The sequence below is a fragment of the Nicotiana tomentosiformis genome, chromosome 6 (assembly GCF_000390325.3).
Source record: "Nicotiana tomentosiformis chromosome 6, ASM39032v3, whole genome shotgun sequence".
Taxonomy (NCBI): Eukaryota; Viridiplantae; Streptophyta; class Magnoliopsida; order Solanales; family Solanaceae; genus Nicotiana; species Nicotiana tomentosiformis.
In genome coordinates, this window is record NC_090817.1 from 88,631,958 (window position 1) to 88,651,302 (window position 19,345).

General features: G+C 34.7%; 2 protein-coding genes across 3 annotated transcripts; one reads left to right on the top strand and one right to left on the bottom strand.

The window, feature by feature from the left end:
* Positions 1-3,302: 3,302 nt before the first annotated feature.
* Positions 3,303-12,206, top strand: LOC104109968 (T-complex protein 1 subunit beta). 2 transcript variants are annotated; one of them, XM_009619375.4, is made up of 12 exons: positions 3,303-3,461; positions 4,115-4,168; positions 4,248-4,304; positions 4,818-4,883; positions 4,977-5,088; positions 5,863-5,991; positions 6,892-6,963; positions 7,184-7,299; positions 8,525-8,601; positions 9,563-10,048; positions 10,437-10,752; positions 11,910-12,206. In XM_009619375.4, the coding sequence occupies exons 2-12, from the start codon at positions 4,163-4,165 to the stop codon at positions 12,051-12,053; spliced, it is 1,581 nt and encodes a 526-aa protein (XP_009617670.1). In that variant the 5' UTR covers positions 3,303-3,461; positions 4,115-4,162; the 3' UTR covers positions 12,054-12,206. The 2 variants fall into 2 exon arrangements, with proteins under 2 accessions (XP_009617670.1, XP_033515537.1); XM_033659646.2 differs by having other exon boundaries at positions 3,305-3,461; positions 4,095-4,168.
* A 1,023-nt stretch (positions 12,207-13,229) lies between these two features.
* On the bottom strand, positions 13,230-18,830 carry LOC104109967 (sister chromatid cohesion 1 protein 1). Its single transcript, XM_009619373.4, has 20 exons — positions 18,685-18,830; positions 18,068-18,136; positions 17,912-17,970; positions 17,796-17,840; positions 17,664-17,683; positions 17,447-17,526; positions 17,118-17,238; positions 16,580-16,649; positions 16,379-16,457; positions 16,116-16,225; positions 15,678-15,748; positions 15,430-15,591; positions 15,041-15,206; positions 14,879-14,961; positions 14,601-14,799; positions 14,433-14,511; positions 14,079-14,230; positions 13,903-13,987; positions 13,698-13,810; positions 13,230-13,586 (listed from the first exon to the last, which is right to left on the bottom strand). The coding sequence occupies exons 1-20, from the start codon at positions 18,735-18,737 to the stop codon at positions 13,504-13,506; spliced, it is 1,899 nt and encodes a 632-aa protein (XP_009617668.1). The 5' UTR covers positions 18,738-18,830; the 3' UTR covers positions 13,230-13,503.
* Positions 18,831-19,345: the final 515 nt, after the last annotated feature.

The window sequence follows — 19,345 nt, forward strand, 5'->3', positions numbered from 1 at the left end:
AAAATAAGGACTTCTAAAACTAAAAGGAATGGAGAAATCAAAGTCCTAAAAAGTAGAAAAATAAGTAAATCACTAATCCTAAATATTAGATAAATAATTAAATAATTATTTTTAAATATTTGAAATAAAGTTAATGACTATTTTGTCCAGTATGAACTATATTTTTAAATGATAAAAAAGACAAACGATATTTCGCTAATGACCTTCGTACTTAAGGTACGTGCTTTGCGCGTGTACCTATATCAATGAATATATAATTTCTTAAAAAGACTGAAATATTTTTAACTAATATATTTAAGTTATAAAATAAAAACTAAAAAATATATAAGTTCTTGAAATGATGAATATTGATATCATTAAGCTAAGCGAGAAGATAAAATTAATAAAAAACTTTTTCAAAATAATATATTAAAATATAACGTAAACAAAAGAGAAAAATAACTTTTCAAGGTAGAATTAAATTATTTTCAACTCCAAAAATTCATAAATAAAACTTTTATTATTATCATTATTTTAGAATTGGAAAGTTTATTTTTAATAATCCTCAAACTTTAGACTTAGGAAGTGCTTAAATCTTTATTTGATAGGAAAACATTGGGAACACTTTGAACTACTAACTGCTGCTTCTATTTTTTTTTAAAGCCGTTGTAATTTTTCATACTTGAAGGAGATGTATGAATAATTGTATCTCAATGTAAATATTAAATGTACATATAAGTTATATTACCTAGTTCAAATTAAAAAGGGATTTACACAAGGTAAAAATTTTAGTCGATTTATTAGGTCTAATATTCAAATAAGAAAAATTTTAATAACTAAAATTTTAGTTAATTTCAGAATTTTAAATATTAAGATAATAATTAAATTACAAATTCCTCATTTAACTTTACTTTTAGAAGAATCAATAGTCTTATACTCTTTTCTTCAAATACTGTAGTAGTTGTTCAATGTTTTTCTTTTATGGCTTTGAAATTTGAATCCAAGTCTAATGGTTTTTTGTGAGATATTAAAAATTTTGAGTTTCTAAAAGTATTTCAACGTAATTTAGAGTGCATATATTTTGTCCTAAATTAGAACTTTAGTTTATACAAGGAAAATATTTAGTTGATTTTAATGACTTAAATATTAGGGATTCCTACATAATAATTCAAATATGGAAAGTCTTAATAAATAAAGTTTTATTTTATTTCAAAGTCCTAGATATTAAAAAAAATAGGTAAATGACAATTTTGTCTAGTGTGAAATCTTTTTTAAAGGTAAAAAAGACGAACGATATTTCGTTAAGGGTTTTTGCGCGTGAACATGAATAATGAAGATAAATTTTTAAAATCAGATAAATTATTTAAACAATGTATGTAAAATATAAAATAAAAATTAAAAGGTATAAACTCATGAAAAAAATAAATATATTATCTGAAAATGACTAATGGTGATTCAATGTTCTAGAACAAATTACTAAAAATTTACATTGATTAAATAAATTAAAGTAGATTACTATCTCCTTTAATAAGTTTCATTCCACTTCTCAATGTGAAAGTCAAACTATTTAATTTTCATCTTAAGTTTTAAAATGAAATTTTAATTTATAAATTTTAGATATTATACGAACAATATTTCTATAATTATAAGTATTTAAAGAAGCAATTGAAAATCCTTAGCAAAAAACTATCAAATTCGTCATCTTTTTAACTATAAAATACATAAAATAAGAATTAGTAAGAAATAAATAAACACTATTAAATTTTAAATTTCATTCTTCCTGCTTTTATGGAATAAACAACTTATTGGCAGATAACTAAAGAATAAATTAGTATTTCATAAAACTCAATTTAAATTAATAAAGACAAAGTCATTTAATAATAACAAATAAGAACTTTTTTTGTTTTGTCAAGTCGTTGAAGATACATACCACGTGAGAATACATTCAAGGTAGCAAATCTTAGGAAAAACATATGTATTAAAATTTTGCTATGTATAGTTCAATAAGAAAAGGACATTTATATTACCTAAGATTTATGTGTAGATTTTGCGTGCATATTATGTATATTTACACAAAATTACACAATATTTTTCATGGATTTTCCTTGTTTGAAAAGAATCTTACCTTTTACTTATTTATATTCTCTTCTATTTTCTTAATATTTTTTGTCCTTATTTAGTTGATTTTGAACTCCTAAATATTAGGTAATAATTAAAATTACTTGATTTTAAAATCCTAAATATTAGAAAAGTAACTTAAATTATATATTTATCCAATGCAAAACTTATTTTTAAAGGCTGAAAAAGACAAATGATATTTCGTTAATGGATTTCGTGCTTTTAATATAGTATAAATAGATAAATAATTGAGGGTTCGTAGCCAGAAGGTCATTGGATTGACATAGATAAAATGACGAGATTATTTTTTTTTGTTTGTTTCAAAGATACAAAAGGACAAGATAATTAACTTAGAAAATTAATTGATATTCGAAAATGAATTGATTCGAGAATTTGAAGTAGATTATTTTTATTTCTTAACAAAAGAATTTCCTGGAACTTTTGAGAGGGGGATCAGATAGATGTTATAAAGAGTAAGAGATAATAATGTAAAAATAGCACGGGCTAGCCAGTTTTCGGACTGATAATTTAAAAATAGCCAGTATTTGTAAAGTCATTGAAAAATAGCCATTTTTTGTTGCATCACGGACCGGTCCAGCATAATATACTGGAGATTGGTGCACATGTGTATGAACTTCCATCATATTATGCTGGAACTCCAACACGCGGAAAGTTCCAGTATAATATACTGGAGATTGGAGCACCTGTGTATGAACTTACAACATATTATGCTGGACCGGTATATTATATTGGAACTCCAGTATATTATGCTGTAATATTTTTCTGAATTTTGAACAGTATTTTCGTTCAGATTTATCTTTACATGAAAAGTGACTAAATTTCTATTATTTTTGAAACTGTGACTATTTTTCAATTACCACTTGTAAATTTGGCTATTTTTGAATTTCTCCCGATAACAATGGACCATTTGAATTTGGACCGGGCAAGAGTAAGTACACAAATAACCTTCTTAGAGCTACTATTTAAGAATTAATCAGTATTTATTTTATCATAAAAATTTAAATTAAGAATCTGAATTTTAGGATAATTTAAAACATTTGTATCCCAAAAAATTAAATAGAAAAAACTGAAATTCACCATATATTGGCTAATTAGTAGATAGTAGCCCGAAGTTCATTTCTACTAAAGTTTCACAACAAAGCCCATGGTTCTTAGTTCTTACGACCAATATACCCCTCAATAAACTATAATAAAATACCATCGAAACAATTTAAAACTTCAAACTCCAAAACACCATTTTCGCAAATCTCCCTCTCCCTCCAGATTCTTCTTTTCCCACTGACACCTCTCCACTACTCTCAGTAACTTCTCCGGCGCCGCCGTGGAAAGCATAGTTCTAGAAGGTTCGTCTTGCTCTCTATTTTCTCTCTTATCTCTTTTCATGAACTCTGTTTACATGCGTTTCACAAGTATACTGGATCCCGAGCCCGAATAAAAGAGGAGGATCGTCTTAGGTGGACAACTATGTAAAATTTAATTAAATCATGACGAAAATGACGTATATGAAACAGATGATTTATTCGTATAGCTGAGGAGTGATTGAGTTGTGTTTGTGTTATGTTGTATGTGTTAAGCCCTAGCATTGGCTTTTTATAAGGGAGAAAAGTGAGGTTTCAATTGTTGAGGATTTAGTCATTTCTGAGATGATGTAGTAATGGATCACCGCTGGTGACTTGATATATGAGGAAATAAACTTATCTGTATTTGCGAAACCAATAAATGCATCACATATATCTTTTAAATAGACTATTTGTTTTACAGTGCCATGATTATATAATATGTATTCTCACTATATAAATCGGAACGCACAAGTATTTTCCGATACTTAATCTGTGAATAAACTAGTGCTCTCTTGTTTCCCACTGAAAAAATTTACTTTCGTTCTTATACTATCATTAATGAATGGTGCTTTTGAAGTTTTATGGTTTATAATTGTCATCATTTCCCTTTAATGTCTCTGCTTTTATCTGATACAGTGTGCTGCTTATTTCTTTAGTTAATCTTCAGCGATTGGGTTCAGCTCCACATCTCAGTTTTCTTTCTAATGGCGGTATGCTAGTGGGATTTTTTGTTTTCGTTCTTTTTTCCTGTAATTTGTAGGTTCCAGAACTTATATTTTAGTTTTCCAGATTGACAGGATTCTTAAAGATGAAGCTACGGAAGAAAAGGGAGAGCGAGCTAGAATGGTAAGTCTCATGTATCTGGAAATAAATATAGCTGGTAGTTTACAAAAGACTATCTTGTATGTAATTTTTTTTGATGATGAAGGCTATTTGTATGTAATTACTCTATCCCAATTTATACAACATTTTCCATTGTGTATGTCACAAAATATTTGTTGCAATTTAACGAAATAGTATCTCAACTTTCATGAATTCAAAACTACTCAAGTATAAAGTTTGATGTGCTATTTTCTCTATCAAACTGAATATTCATCCTTTTTTTAATATTATTCAACTACCATGCATTTTCAAAACAAAACAAAAAAAAAATTACTTGCCTACCACTAATATTACACAGTTCAGATCAACTTTTTAAACTCATGTCCAGTAAAACACCTGCCATGTAATATGAAGGGAGATAGTATTGTATGAAGTTACTGTGACTTTCTATCTTCTCTGTGAAGGAAAAATGAAGTATGTTGTTAGAGGCGATTATTTGTCCTTTTTACTGAAAGAAATGACTGTTTCTAATTTTAGGCATCCTTTGTGGGGGCTATGGCAATTGCTGACTTGGTTAAGACAACATTAGGACCTAAGGGAATGGTAAGCTCATTCTTGGAGTATGTAGCTTACAGCTTTGTTTGAAAAGATGTTAGATTGTGGTTTGATAATATCTTGTTTATGTGTGTTTTTAAGGATAAAATTTTACAATCAACCAGCAGAGGTCATAGTGTTACAGTTACAAATGATGGCGCAACAATTTTGAAGTCCCTCCATATTGACAATCCTGCTGCCAAGGTCCTGGTTGGTATCCTTGTTATCTTTTTTGGGGGTCAGTGGACCATTGTATATAGTCGTGTAAGAGATTTGGACAGTAGACATCTAAAATATCTAGCTTTTTTTCCCTAGAAAAGGTTACTAATTGATTGCTGACTGCTGTTTTTTATTGCTGAAAAAGAAGAGGTCAATCTTGAGACTTTTACAAGTCTTCAATTTCCAACAGCATAGATTATCATTGAACTTTAGTAGAAGCGAGGCACTTAAGTTTTTTGTATTAAATTCTAAGTCTTTGCTTGGCTGAAAAGGACTTCAATTAATAGATAGATACAAACTGAACTGTTAAGGCATTTTGATTGAAAGCTTCTGAAAGATATGCCGCAGCTTAGATATTGCAATGGTTTAGCAACTATGCTAGGTATCTCCGGGGTGGGCTTTATGTTTTTTCAATTCAGACTTTGGGAGCAGTTGATCGTTCGATAGGATGCAGTTCATCGCTGCCAAACAGGATACCGGAGGGTAGAACTTAATTGGTTAGGTGCTGAGTGTATGGTATTTGTTGTTTAATATTTTGAAAAAAACAAAATGGTTACTTAGAGGTGACATGGCTTTTGTGGAAGGTCACGTAAGACTTGGTAGTATCTGTTCATTGTCTATAATAGATGCATTGACTTGTGTAAGTGTGTTCCGGAGAGCAAAATGAACCCTCAAACTCTGCTGGAAACTTTATTACGGGGAAAATTTAAGGTACAGAACTGCAAAAGATCGATATCATATAAATGCTCTACCTTAACCCTTTCACTAGACATCTCTAAAGTACAAGATGATGAAGTTGGTGATGGGACAACGTCTGTAGTTGTTTTGGCTGGAGAACTTTTAAGGGAGGCAGAGAAGCTGGTTAATTCGAAAATTCATCCAATGACAATTATTTCAGGTTTGTTCTGTTCATCTCATGCCCTAGAGTATTGGCTTATTGGGATGTATATCTCTGGGGCTTTACTTCAATTTTTTTGAAGTTTGTAATCTTTGAATGTTAGTGTCTTCAACAGCGCTACTCTGCTTGCATGCTGTTCGTAAGTGCATGTTGGTAGTTTATCTTTTATTGGCATTCCTCTTTTTCAATCTGTAAATGACTGCTTTATGTGGTTTATTGGTAGTCAAATGACAGTTTGATGATCTTTCTAATTTAACAAAGCTCTTTTCATCTTTGTATTGATCTTTGGATGCCAGTAGTCACCTGAAAGGTTTACATAATCAGTTAGAATTTCATCTTCTTACTTTTTTATATTGTTTAACGCTTGGGTGATCCTTTTTTTTTAAAGAAAGAAACACTTGGGTATTATTGAGACCTCCAATGGGGTATCTTGAAATTAAAACACTTGGGTGATATTGAACTGTCCTTCAAAAAAAGAATTTGGTAATTTAAACTGGGTTGTAACTTGTAAGGATGGTTGTATTTTGGAACTCAAGCTTTCAGTGAAGGAAGTCGTCTAGAGACATTGCATCTTTCATATACTGCTCATGAAGACATTTCTTTGTTTACTTTAACCTTAATGTTCTTTTCAGTTATTAACCATTGTTTGTAATCCTGGGGGGGAACAGCAACCAAAGAAATATCACATGGCAATGTGCTTCTGTAGTTGGGTTTCTAAGAACCAGTCTCAGGGAAGTCTTTAGGACATTAAAATCTTGTCTTTATATCTGTGGGAAACTGGGAATCATGGCTACTTTCAAGTTGTTGATGTATGATAGTTAAAATTTTTGAGGTACTTTAATTTTGTATTGGCACTGAGTGTACATTTAATTGGTATATGTTATGGCTTCTCCAAACCAGGTTATCGTATGGCAGCTGAATGTGCACGCAATGTGTTGCTGCAGAAGGTTGTTGATAATAAACAGGATGCAGGTATCTTTGCTTGAGCTAGTCTCACTTGAAACAGAACAGTGATATTTCACATCATCAACAACTTCTCCTTTATGCTGGTGTATGGGTTATCTAAAAGAATTCACTGTGTAAATTGCTCTGGAAAGCAGTAAATGCTAAGATAAATCGTGATGAGGCAAGAATTCTTACTCACAACCATATGGTCCTTGTCCATGTTTCTTATAAATTTATGATGCTGCAGAGAAATTTAGGTCGGACTTGATGAATATTGCGATGACTACTTTGAGCTCGAAAATCTTGTCTCAGGACAAAGAGCATTTTGCAAAACTGTCTGTTGATGCAGTTATGAGGTTAAAGGTCCGTACATTTACATTTAGCAGCTTATCCATATCTAGGGGATAATCTAGGATGTACTTGGTCCGTTCTATTTTAATCTTTTGATCTCAGGTTTATCTGCATCTGCTTTTTTCTTTATTTTGTTTTTACTCTTATACTGCAGTAGTTGACTGTCTTGACAATTTGATAATGATGTTTTAAACAGCATGTTCCGGATAAGCTCTGATTTTATTAAATGGTAGCCATGATCATTGAAATGAATGTTAATGTGGGATGTGTCCCCTGAAGATATCTGTCTTTACTTTTAGTTTGTTTTTTGATAAAATAGACCTTTTGATATCTGTCTTTTTTTTGGGGGTGTAAATAGAGGATTCTTTGGCGATAGTGGTTCAATTTCAAATCCAAATTGATGCGTATGTTTGACACCATCTTGGTTTAATTTTAAAAAAAGTGTCTTCATATTTCTAAAAAATATATTCCCTCCATTCCAATTTATGTGAACCTCTTTGACTGGGCACGAAGTTTAACAAAGAAATGAAGACTTTTATAATTTGTGGTCCTAAACAAGCCTTAACATTTGTGTGGCTATAATTGTTTTGAAACTTGTGGTGTTAAATATGTCAGAGTATTTGTGTGGCTATAAAAGCTTGTCATTAAGGGTAGGATTGGAAGTTAAAATTAAATTCTTTCCTTATTTAGAAAGAGGTCATTTTTTTTGGAACGGACTAAAAAGAAAACAAGTTTACATAAACTGGATTAGAGGGAGTATTTGTTTTTAGTCGAAAGATGTCACTTAATGAGTGTCATCGAGACCGGTGAAGGGAGTAACTTATTGGTAAATATCACTGTCTCTCAGTGTCGACTTATTAAGTAACATGATGCAGGTAAAAACACCTCTTAAATTCGTGTAAAACTCGACGTCATATTTTCCTGGTCAGACACATTAAAACTATCTTGCTTCAGAGGCCTTGAGAACTCATTTTGCACCAAATTTATGAATGTTTTAGTTTTCCCTTATATATTAGTTGGATTCTGCTCTGTATCTTCTCATGTAAAAAATTGAGCTGAAGTATATGTCTGCCTTGTGTCTATCAGAAAGAGAAAAGAAAAGCAAACCCTTCCAGTGCTCATTCTCATTCTGTTGCCAGTTGAATCTTTGATTTGTTCCCATGCATACCTATTAATTTTCCGCTGTTTATTTTTTTCTGTATTTTCAAAATGTTGATTAAACTAATTGGAATGACAGGGCAGCACCAATCTAGAGGCAATCCAAATTATTAAGAAGCCTGGAGGTTCTCTGAAGGATTCATTTTTAGATGAAGGGTTTGTAACAAACTCGTGAAGTCTTTCTGGGCCAATTTCATTTTACTATTACATTATTGGATTCCTCTTGCATGTCCAGCTTTTCTTTTGTTGCTGTACTTAATTTTTCATTCTCAAAGCTTTTAAATCTTTTTATTTTAGGAACTATTCGGAGGGTGTGTGCTCTTATTTGTTTAAAGAAATGAGAAAGTAGGCTGTTTACCTAGTGCAGTGTACTGTGAGTGTGCTTCGTATCTGGTGAAATGTATGTCTTCCTTGGGAGGTTTTTTCTCGGCATTGAGCAAATCTCTGAAGAGTTCTTTAAGCCTTTTGTGTATGGTTGGCTAGAGTTATTGTCTTCTAGGCTTATCATCTTGATAGATATAAGAACTGTGTTTGGGGTTAGCTGGATCTAGTTGGGCATTCAGAACGAGATGTAGAGCTTATAATGTAGCTCTCTTGGCAGTTGGAACTTATGTGGTTACTTTGGAGGGAAAGGAATATGAGAGCTTTTGAAGGGGTGGATTACGACTTTGTGCCAGCTTGGTGCAAGTCGTTATTTGTGAATAACTTTTGGTGCACCCTTGAGCTTCCTGTTAGTGGAGGTCTTTCGTAGAGAACCATATTGTTGGTTAGGTTCTCTACTTTTCTTGTACAGGGTTTTCCCCCACAACATCGATAACTTATTACTCTATCAAAAAATGCAAAAGGACAAAAAGGGTAAGCCCCGGACCCTTCTGTTACAATGCTCAGTTTACCTCAGTCCCAAAATCAACCATACAACTCTTTAGTAGGATTCTTGATGGGGGATATTTTGTTTGTTGTCTTTTCATAAACCTCCTTGTAATCTTTCTATTGTTGGTCCAAATACCTTCAAGCCAAACTCTTCTTGATTTTTCACCTTTTTCCTTTTTTTCCACTAAATTCCTTGTAATATAAGTTCCTTGTGTTCCCTTGTCTATATATCATTTCTTTGCTGCAGGTTTATTTTGGATAAAAAGATTGGGGTTGGCCAACCGAAACGTATTGAAAATGCTAAGATCTTGGTGTCCAACACTGCAATGGATACTGATAAAGTTAAAATCTATGGAGCACGTGTCCGAGTTGACTCAATGGCCAAGGTTGCTGAGCTAGAAGCTGCTGAAAAAGATAAAATGAGGGAGAAGGTGCAAAAGATCATCTCTCATGGAATAAACTGCTTTGTTAACCGGCAGCTGATTTACAATTTCCCAGAGGAACTATTTGCCGATGCAGGGATACTTGCAATCGAGCATGCTGATTTTGATGGTATTGAGCGCCTGGCTTTAGTTACTGGTGGAGAGATTGCATCTACCTTTGATAACCCAGAGTCTGTCAAGCTTGGCCACTGCAAACTCATTGAAGAAATAATGATTGGTGAGGACAAGTTGATCCACTTTTCTGGGGTCGAAATGGGTCAGGCGTGTACAATTGTCTTGAGAGGTGCAAGGTATATTTTAGCGTCTTTAATCTTTCTCTGTCTTAACTCCCATTTCTTTGTAGGAAGGAGGGTTAGAGATGGGTCGGAAGAACGGTGTCATTTTGTCTCCAGCTTAATATCTGTTTGATTTTGGTGAAGTGTAAACTACTTGATGCTCACATGTCCTTGCACAGCATCTTTGCTCTTTTGTTGTTGAAATTTATAACGGTTCAAGCGATTTCCGTCCATTGGGAAGTTAATATTCAATAAAGGCGTGTTTTACATCAATATCTCTTTGGTCGCGACATGGCCCATGCATGCGCTGATTATAAGAGTAATCTTTTGTGGTTTGACAGTGAAGTCTGTTTAATTTTGTGCTATCTTTTCATGTGAACGCCTTCTCATATTTTTTTGGCAGCCCTCATGTACTGGATGAAGCTGAAAGGTCTCTGCATGATGCCTTGTGTGTACTGTCTCAGACAGTAAATGACAGCAGAGTTCTACTTGGAGGTGGATGGCCAGAGATGGTGATGGCGAAGGCAGTGGATGAACTCGCTAAAAAGACACCTGGTAAAAGATCTCACGCAATTGAGGCTTTTTCCCGGGCACTTTTGGCAATTCCGACCATCATTGCTGACAATGCTGGTCTGGACAGTGCTGAGCTGGTCGCTCAGCTTCGTGCAGAGCATCACAAGGAGGAAAGCAATGCAGGGATAGATGTCATCACTGGACATGTGAGTAAACCCACTCAGAATGTCAGATTAATTAATTATGCTATCTTGCAATAAGTTCAGAACACACCGTGAATCAGCTTTCTAGATCGTTTTGCCTTACTTTTCTGCTACAAGGTCAATGCAACACTGGTAACAACTTAGCAGGAATATTTGTGATATCTCCTAAACTGCGACCTTGCTTATGCTTTCAATAGAGATGGCCCCTCATAGTCAGGCACCTCTGTTTGAATGTTTTCTAAGTAGCATCTTGCAATTTAGTTTTGGTTGTTGGGGGGGGGGGGGTGTATGTTAGTGCCCTATGGATGCATTCTGCTTCAAGAAAAGCAATAGCTTATGCTCTTTAGCTTTTTAGTTTTACCAGGGGAAATGAAGTACCCAAAAAGGAAAAGAATCATGATTTATCTTTGCTGTAAAGAGGATCCCTTTTCCAACAGATTTCAGCTATGCTCAATTCATTCGTGTGTTAGTTTTCGTATTAACATGTTCTTTTGTTTCAGTAAATTCACAAGGTTTAATCAAAGCTTTCTTTAAGAAAAAAGAACTCTTTGTAATACCAAGGCAGCCAATCCTAGTGCTAAATCTTGACATCATTTTTAAGATTCTTGTAAGTAGGAAAAGGAAAAGATAGTACTTCCTCCATCTCAATTTATGTGACAGTTGTTTGATTGACCACGGAGTTTAGGAAAGAAAGTCTTTTGAAACTTGTGGTCTAACACATACCATAGACATTTCTGTGGCTATAAAATCATGTCATAAGGGTAAAATGAGTAGTTTAAAGTTAAATTATTTCTAAATATGGGGAGGTGTCGTTCCTTTTGGGAAAGACTAATACGGATAGTATCACATAAAATGGGATCAAGGGAGTAGGTTTTGGTGTAACAATACATAATACATAATGGAGGAGAAAGTGAAGAAAACCAAACTTCTCTTTCCTTTGTTCTGTTTAAGAGGGCTGTACCAATCCGTTTATTTTGTTCCTCTTCTTTTTAGCAAGTCAAAGTACCGGAGGAAGAATTCTGAAATTTTTCTGTTCTCTTCCTTTCCAGTTTTTCTGAGAAACGATGTTAAATCCCATGCAAATCGTCAAATCTTGCTTGCTTATTGGGAGTTTGTACTTTGCTAGATTTTAACCATCATTTTTTTGGCATGTATGACAGGTTGGAGATATGGCAGAGTTAGGAATTTCAGAGGCATTCAAAGTCAAACAGGCTGTGTTGCTCTCTGCAACCGAGGCTGCTGAGATGATCCTACGAGTTGATGAAATCATCACATGTGCCCCACGGAGGAGGGAAGGAATGTAAGGTGTGGTTAATCTGTTGAGATGTTTGTATTCGGTCTTGTGGTTAAGATTTTAGGTATAACTGTAGATTAGCCAAACTATGGAATGTTGTTCGCTTTCATGCCAGTGTACACACTGCTTGAGAAGTTTTGAAGAAACGTTATTGTTATGTTTATGTTTTTGTTAAGTTTTGATAGGTTTGATCTAGATTTGCCTATAACCGAATATGTTGTGCACCGGATAGCTTTTATTCCGCTGCTTCTGTGGTAGTCTACGGACATTGTGTCAGCAGAGGCGAACTTGAAATGGAATTGTTTTCAAGAGACTCTTGAGCGTGTTAAAAGATTTAATGAGAATTGTATTTTACGTGTCCGAATAACTTTCTACTCCAAAGTAATGAAATGAGGCGAAAGCTTCCTACTTCTACCACAATGATCATTATGCATCTGCAATTATGGAATAACAGTTTGGATCTTGTGAGTTGTGTGAACCTATGCAATTTATTGGGAGTGTGAAAATATATCAAAGTTGAGAAGTAATACAAGATCCATTCAAAATCACTTCCATTAGGGGCTTTAACTACGCTCTGTAGAACAGAAATTTCATAGTTATACATACGGATTGGATCGTTGGCCTATATGATTGATTTTATTAATGAATAGATTTCACATCTCACTTCCAAACTAGCTGAGACAATGTACTATGACTTAATCCAATTTATCATTGCTGCATGATTGCATTGTTCGACGAAAAGCAAAAGAACGGGAAGGAACGTTGCAGAAATGTTATCCAATGACTTCGTAAACTTCTTTGATTACATTTTTGTTTCCCTGAAAGTTCATGGCACTTCCATCCAACCAAAAGAAAAGCTAGTGTCTTACAATTTGAATTCTTTATATAAGTTTTTTGTTTTAGCTTTAAATTGACTTCTTCATACATATTTTATTACATAAATTTCGGGCTAGCTCGCTGCGACCATTTCATTTTTTCTAATGGTGAACTTTTCCTGATACTTGAACTTTAAACCTTACCGTAGGTCTATCTGAAACAATATCTACCCCTAGCGCAATGGTAATGTCTGCGTACACACTATCCTCTTCGGACCCAAGTTACACTGGGTTGTTGTTGTTGGACTTTAAACCTTGCCGCGGTAAAGAGAACTAACAATAGACTTTCGCACTTTTACGGTCGATACCTGTCACCAAATACTAGTACAAGTATGCAATTAGCGGTTCTCCAAATACACCAATCATATAAGTTCTATATTCTTGGAGATTACTATGATTCTAACAGTAAGGACAGCATTAAACAACTAAATAGCTTAGCAATAAGAATAATTTGTCCTAATACTACGAGCTATAAAACTGTGCTTGGACTCTCCAATACCTTAACCTAAAGTAAAAATTGCATCAGCTATAACACTAAGATAGACCTAGAAGACTGAGGGCTTGGCCTTCGTTAGTTATCAGTTCTCACATCTTTGCACCTCTTGAAATGAGAATGTCCCCATATGGTGCCTCCTGTTCGACTTTTATAAAGTCTCGAGTGGCCAGAACTGCACATAGAATGGAGCAAACTTTAATTCTCTTTAATGAGAAAAGTTGAAAACTAAAAAGTTTCTCTGTGCTGCAATGCAGAGTAAAAGAATTGTAAGGAATATATATACCACAAGTCTGATAAAAGAGACAAGCTGCTTGTTTCTTTGTCATCCCAAGAGTTAGCTCATTCAAACATTCTGCTTTGGCTGATCCAGGAGTGTCAAAGTGACTCTTCAGCTGCCTGTAGACAATGTACCATGTGAGAAGTCAATAAATCAGCTGATTCATGATGAAACTGGAGGAAGTTTTAGGAACTAATGAAAAAGGATTTACATCCTGATAGTGTCAGTCATCTTGTCAAGAGGTTGAGTAGTGAATTGATGTTGGGTTTGTGTTGGTCCAGTTTCCATCAACATCTCTGCAAAAGCAGTAAAGGCAGGTTTATGACAACTAAACCACATTAAATAAAATGACCAGAACTAAAATGGGAAAGTTGAGTGTTCACAAACCATTGTCTGGTGTATAACCATTCTCTGATAGTTCAGATAGTCTAGCAATCTTGAAAGTTGGATCAGGATGGTGCCATTGGTACTCTTCTGCTACTGGTTCAAGGCCACTTGCACCGTGCCTCGATGAAGAATTGGGTCTTTTCTTGTTGGACCTGAAGGTTTGCAATTTTGATCAGTGTAACCAGCTGCTATACATACAGAGAAACTTTGGTAATAAAAATATAAGGTTAAACTTTCCTTTGGAACCGGGACCATGATATTCATTATTTCCTTCTGTTAATGTGAGTATGACTGGAGTAGTTTATCGTTGAACAATTACCGGCTTAATATATAGTATGTACTAGTAGTACTAACCGGTTTGAATTGGTTATGGAGTTCTGTGATAGGTAACCATGATCAGATCCTGAGCTTGGAATGGATCTAGGCTCATCACCTATAGATTCACACAAATAAAAGTTATACCACCATTACAAATTGCGTACACATGATGGGCATTGGAATATTCATGTAAATTCTACATACCAGAGCCAGGTGTGGCCATGTGATTGGTCTCATTCACTCCATTAACCTCTTTTGGATGCAGTCCGAGGTTTGTAAGATTGGTTCTGAGGTCCTCCATGAGATCAGGTGGAATCTCGTTATTATTGACATATGCCCTTTGTTTCTCTATGGAGATCCCTACTGATGGGGAACCTACACCAGTTTGCAACTCTTCGAAAGGCTTCACATTCAAATGCTCAATCAGAAACACTTGAAGCCAGTTGTCGTTTAACACTAATTGAGAATCAGAAGTTCCTTACGTATCTGGCAGGTTCAAAATTGTGCATCCTTTCAGCTGGAGATGTGTAGGATGGTTCAGGAGGATAAGGTGGAGAGGCCTTTCCTGCATGTCAAAATGGAATTACCATCTGTTTGTAGTTTTTTCAACAGAGAATCTAAAAAGCATGGATGAAAAACCAGACCAGAAGGTGAATCATGGGGAGGTTGGGTACTTCTCATCCACAATTTTAGGAGTGGTGCTGGATAGTGAACTTCCCTATTTCCATTTGTGAGCAACCCTTCTAGTAATGCCATAGGAGGCACCTCCATGAGTCTGGCAATCTTCATAGACGATGAGGCACTCAAAGTCTGCACAGAGCAAGAACTTAAGGTTAAGGTTACTAATAAATGATGTTGCATCTTAGTGTAGTTAAAAAGAGAGGTACATTTGTTATTCTTAGGATATTCAAACACCATCCATTGATGGAAGAGATAAACATACTTTGTTCGTAATAAGACCCATAGTCAAATTTTAATTGCTCAAGGTGTACAAAATGGAAGCGATTGAGGAGGGGACGATCTAGATTTGCACCTTTCTCTTTTTCCTTGTTCCTGATACAATATCTGAAGAACCCTGAAGCCAGGTATGATATATGTGACCAGGAATAATAGTTTGTTCATAGTCAATTGCAAGATGCGCTAATTTTCTTGCTCTTTGTCGAGCTGGCTTTGGCCTTTGTTGGTCCTGCCGTTGCTACAGAATCATGTTAAAACGTTGGATTAATACTGAAGGTTTTCCATTACATTATTTCCTAACTCGGTTGCTTGTGGAATTTCTACCTCAAAAACTTCTTCAGCTTCAGATTGCTGCTTCATTTGCTCCTCTGGATGTCTGTCAGGGATCTCATTAGCTGCAACAAAATTTCTCTTTATTCAATCTATTTGCAGAAGTAATTACTAAGGACATCTAAGGACTTTACAAGCTCAACTCAATCAAATTGAGCTTTGTGCTTGAATGAACTATGCATGTAAACTGGAAGTTTAAAGTTAAGGGTTCAGCAACCAGGTAGTCACAAGTATATTAGCTGATCTAATAGTAGGTAAGTGCGACTTGCATCCATATTCGTATTGGAGAGCAAGGTTTGAAAGTCTCTCTTAAAGCACCAAGCGAATCATCTCAAGTCCATCTGCTATTTACATCTCACAAAACTTCACTTATCTGAACTAGAAGCTAGTAATATTTTTAAAAAAAAGAAAGTCTAGTAAGCACATTCTTACGTTGACGGGCTTCTTGTCGAGGTGGAGATGGCACAAGAGTACTTGGGATTTGAGATTCCTCTGGCTGGGTAAAATTCATTTGTGTTTCTTCATCCCCTTCAATATCAAACCTGTGGAATAGTTCATCCTCAAAAACACTCCCATGATTTAATGATGTATAATTTGGTTCATGGGAAGTCATTATTTTAACTGACAATATAAACTTAGAAAGGTAAATAGTGAAAGTTTTAAATAGAGAGCATTTTAACTGTTCCTCATGATACCTCTCAAAATGATTAAACATATCTATATCTGCCTGATGGGAATCAAAATGTTCAGCCAGGGTGATATTATCAGCAGCAACTGCAACAAGGGTTTTCGGGTGTGTGTAGAGATAAGCACAACAAGAGAAAACTGGAAAATAATAGTATATGCAAGGATATAGTTAGCATAGTGTATGATGATAGTGGGATCTACATGTATACCTTGATGAAAGTCCTGGGCAGGTTCTTCCTGTGCATTGGGTTTATCATTGAGGTCTACATTATCTAGTCTCTGCACATACAACATCCAGGAGTTTAGCTGTAAATCTTATGTTGAAATTACTAATGATCATCTTACTTTTACTATATGTACTTGGCATCAGACAACCATTGCCTGCTCTTCAAGGTAATGAACAAAGGACAAAATTCCAAATTAACTTTAGATAGTCTTTCTAAAAGCTTAAACAACTGAAGAGTTGGAATAACAAGAAATAACAGAACAAACTGCAAAACATATGAAGTAAAATTGGGTAACAGAGACCAAAGAAAAAACGAAAGGAAATCAAATCGCTTTATTATTTTTAATTTTCTACTAATTCAACGAAAGGAAATCAAATCGCTTTATTATTGTTAACTTTCTACTAATTCAACTTGCAATATTGTTGAACATTTGAAATACCACTTTTTATCTGTATCCTATTTTTCCTAACAAAACAAAAAATCTGGGGTTTAAGTTATTTAGCGCTTTCCATTAATTTACCATCGCGAAATAGGAGGTTTGTTCGAAACCCATCATTGTGACAGTTTCCGAATTTCGTAGAGTCTGTTCAATCTCTGGGAGTTCTTCCTCCCGGTTTTCTGGCAGGGTAACAGCTTCATACCTGCAGGGGATGAAAAGCTGAATTCAACCTTGGGAAAACCACAAAACGAATCAGAACTTAATTTTTTACTACCAATCAAAATTTAAATAACCCATTGATGAACTGTAAGCACTATCAAGGTAACTGAAAACTGCTTAGTGCTAAAATGCGCCATTTCAATCTATGATGCAAAAATACGCTGATGTTGAAGTGGAGATGAGGTACTCACTTGGCTTGCAATTTACTCTTGGGAAGCAACGTAGGATCAGGAGCTGCTGATTTCACCTTCCAAGCTTCATTGATTTGCACCTGAAAATTACCAAACTCACATATTACGTAATCACAAAAATCATCACAAATTGGACGACAAATAAATGCTGAAATTAACAAAAACAGAGCAAAGAGAGAAATTAGTTGATTGGTGAATCGAAGACCAGCGTTACTACCATGAGACGAGTCACATCATCTGCATTGAAATAAACAACAACAAAAACGTTGAAGCAATAAGGAAGGGAAATTAGGAGTAAATTTCCAAAAAAGTTGACATGAAATTCAAATAAAAATGATGATATTCATACCATAAAGCAGTTTCACTTTGCGTTCGTAAACAATAACTACTCCACCTGAGATACATACAACTGACGCTTAAAATCCTCAAACGAAAACTTCAGTTACTCAATTCAGTAAAACATACCCATGAGAATTCCAGAGAGTCTCAGAGCCATTGGGACCGATGGATTTAAGATTTGTTCACTGCGCTAAATGAAGAAACAGAAGATTAGTACTGAAAATCAACGAGGAATAAAGTGTTGTTTGACGTAGTAATTGAAGAATTAAAAAAACGCCTGACCAGATCTTAATAATATTGAGTTTACTAAGCTTTTTCCGGTTGATCTTCGAGTGCAGAGTGGCCGCCATCCTTTACAGCAAAGAGAAAATTCATAAACAATTCGAATTAAGCGTTCTTCGTAGCCAATTTTAATTGTGATAACTTAAACATATACGAAAAATTGAATTAAGGAGCTTAAAAAAGGAAACAAAAATCTAGCACAGAATTACAAAATATGGAAGTAAAAAATACAGAAACTCCAAACATGTAAAAGCTTATGTATGAGAAGCGAATTCAGAAAGGAGAGATCATAACGACAAGTAGTAACTAATGATTTTCATCATATTTGGCCAAGCGGAGCTTTGCGAGTAAGAAGCTGGATCATTAAATTAAAAAACAACTCGAATTTAAGCATTTTTTAAAACAATAACGGATCCAGTTTGAATTGTGACAAAACATTTAACTCAAAGTGAACTTCAATTTACGAAAGTCGTATGAAGAAGCTTCAGAGAATACAGAAGTTACAATATATGGAAGTAAAAAAAGCAGAAACTCAAAACATGTAGCTTATTTAAGTGAATTAAACGAAATTAGAAAGAAAAAATCGAAATGAGAAGTAAAAATTGACAAATTTTCACCATATTTGGCCAAGCGGAGCTTTGCGAGCAAGGAGCTGGTGAGAGTAGAACATATTGTAGTAGTGGAGAAAGAGAGTTCAGGCACTGAAATTGCAGAGAGAATTTGAAGTGAGAAGGTTTTGTATATATAGGTGGATAGAGAGAGAGAGAGATCACATGCAAAGTGAGAAAGGGAAAGCGTGTGTGTGTTTTGTGCCTGTGCGATTCTCTGATATACCCGCCATAATCTGTTACGATTTTTATTGCATTTTTTGCAGAGCCGCTTTGTGGGCCCCACCTTACAGAAGAAGAATGAATGTTTCTTTTATTTACTCGACTCGACTCGACTCGACTCTCACAGCTCAAGTGATGGAATTTCTGTGCTATCATTCCTATCCACGCGCCCCTCTGCTCTTCTTCAACGCCTTAACGGGTTAAAATTTTATTCCTACTCAGTATTTACATCAATTTTTTGGCAACCTCTTGACGCAGTACATGCATGGACATTACGTGATACCGGAGTATCCCGGCTATGATGAGGTGTTGGAGAGGCACCAAAGGGATTGCTGGACATTACGGCTTTGTTGGAGTCTACGTCAAAGCTAAGCCAGGCTGCGAGGAATGAGAGGGACGAAAACTTCAACATGTATCTCTATAGCTCCCTAATTCCTAAATGTGATAA

Excerpts from the sequence above, each read along its gene's own strand:
- LOC104109968 (XM_009619375.4), top strand. Across the intron at positions 7,300-8,524 it reads ATGCAGTTATGAGGTTAAAG|GGCAGCACCAATCTAGAGGC; the intron begins GTCCGTACATTT and ends TTGGAATGACAG. Across the intron at positions 8,602-9,562 it reads GATTCATTTTTAGATGAAGG|GTTTATTTTGGATAAAAAGA; the intron begins GTTTGTAACAAA and ends TCTTTGCTGCAG.
- LOC104109967 (XM_009619373.4), bottom strand. The coding sequence starts at position 18,737 with ATGTTCTACTCTCACCAGCTCCTTGCTCGCAAAGCTCCGCTTGGCCAA. Across the intron at positions 15,749-16,115 it reads TCGACAAGAAGCCCGTCAAC|CTAATGAGATCCCTGACAGA; the intron begins GTAAGAATGTGC and ends ATTTTGTTGCAG. Across the intron at positions 13,587-13,697 it reads TCTCTTTTATCAGACTTGTG|TTCTGGCCACTCGAGACTTT; the intron begins GTATATATATTC and ends TTCTATGTGCAG.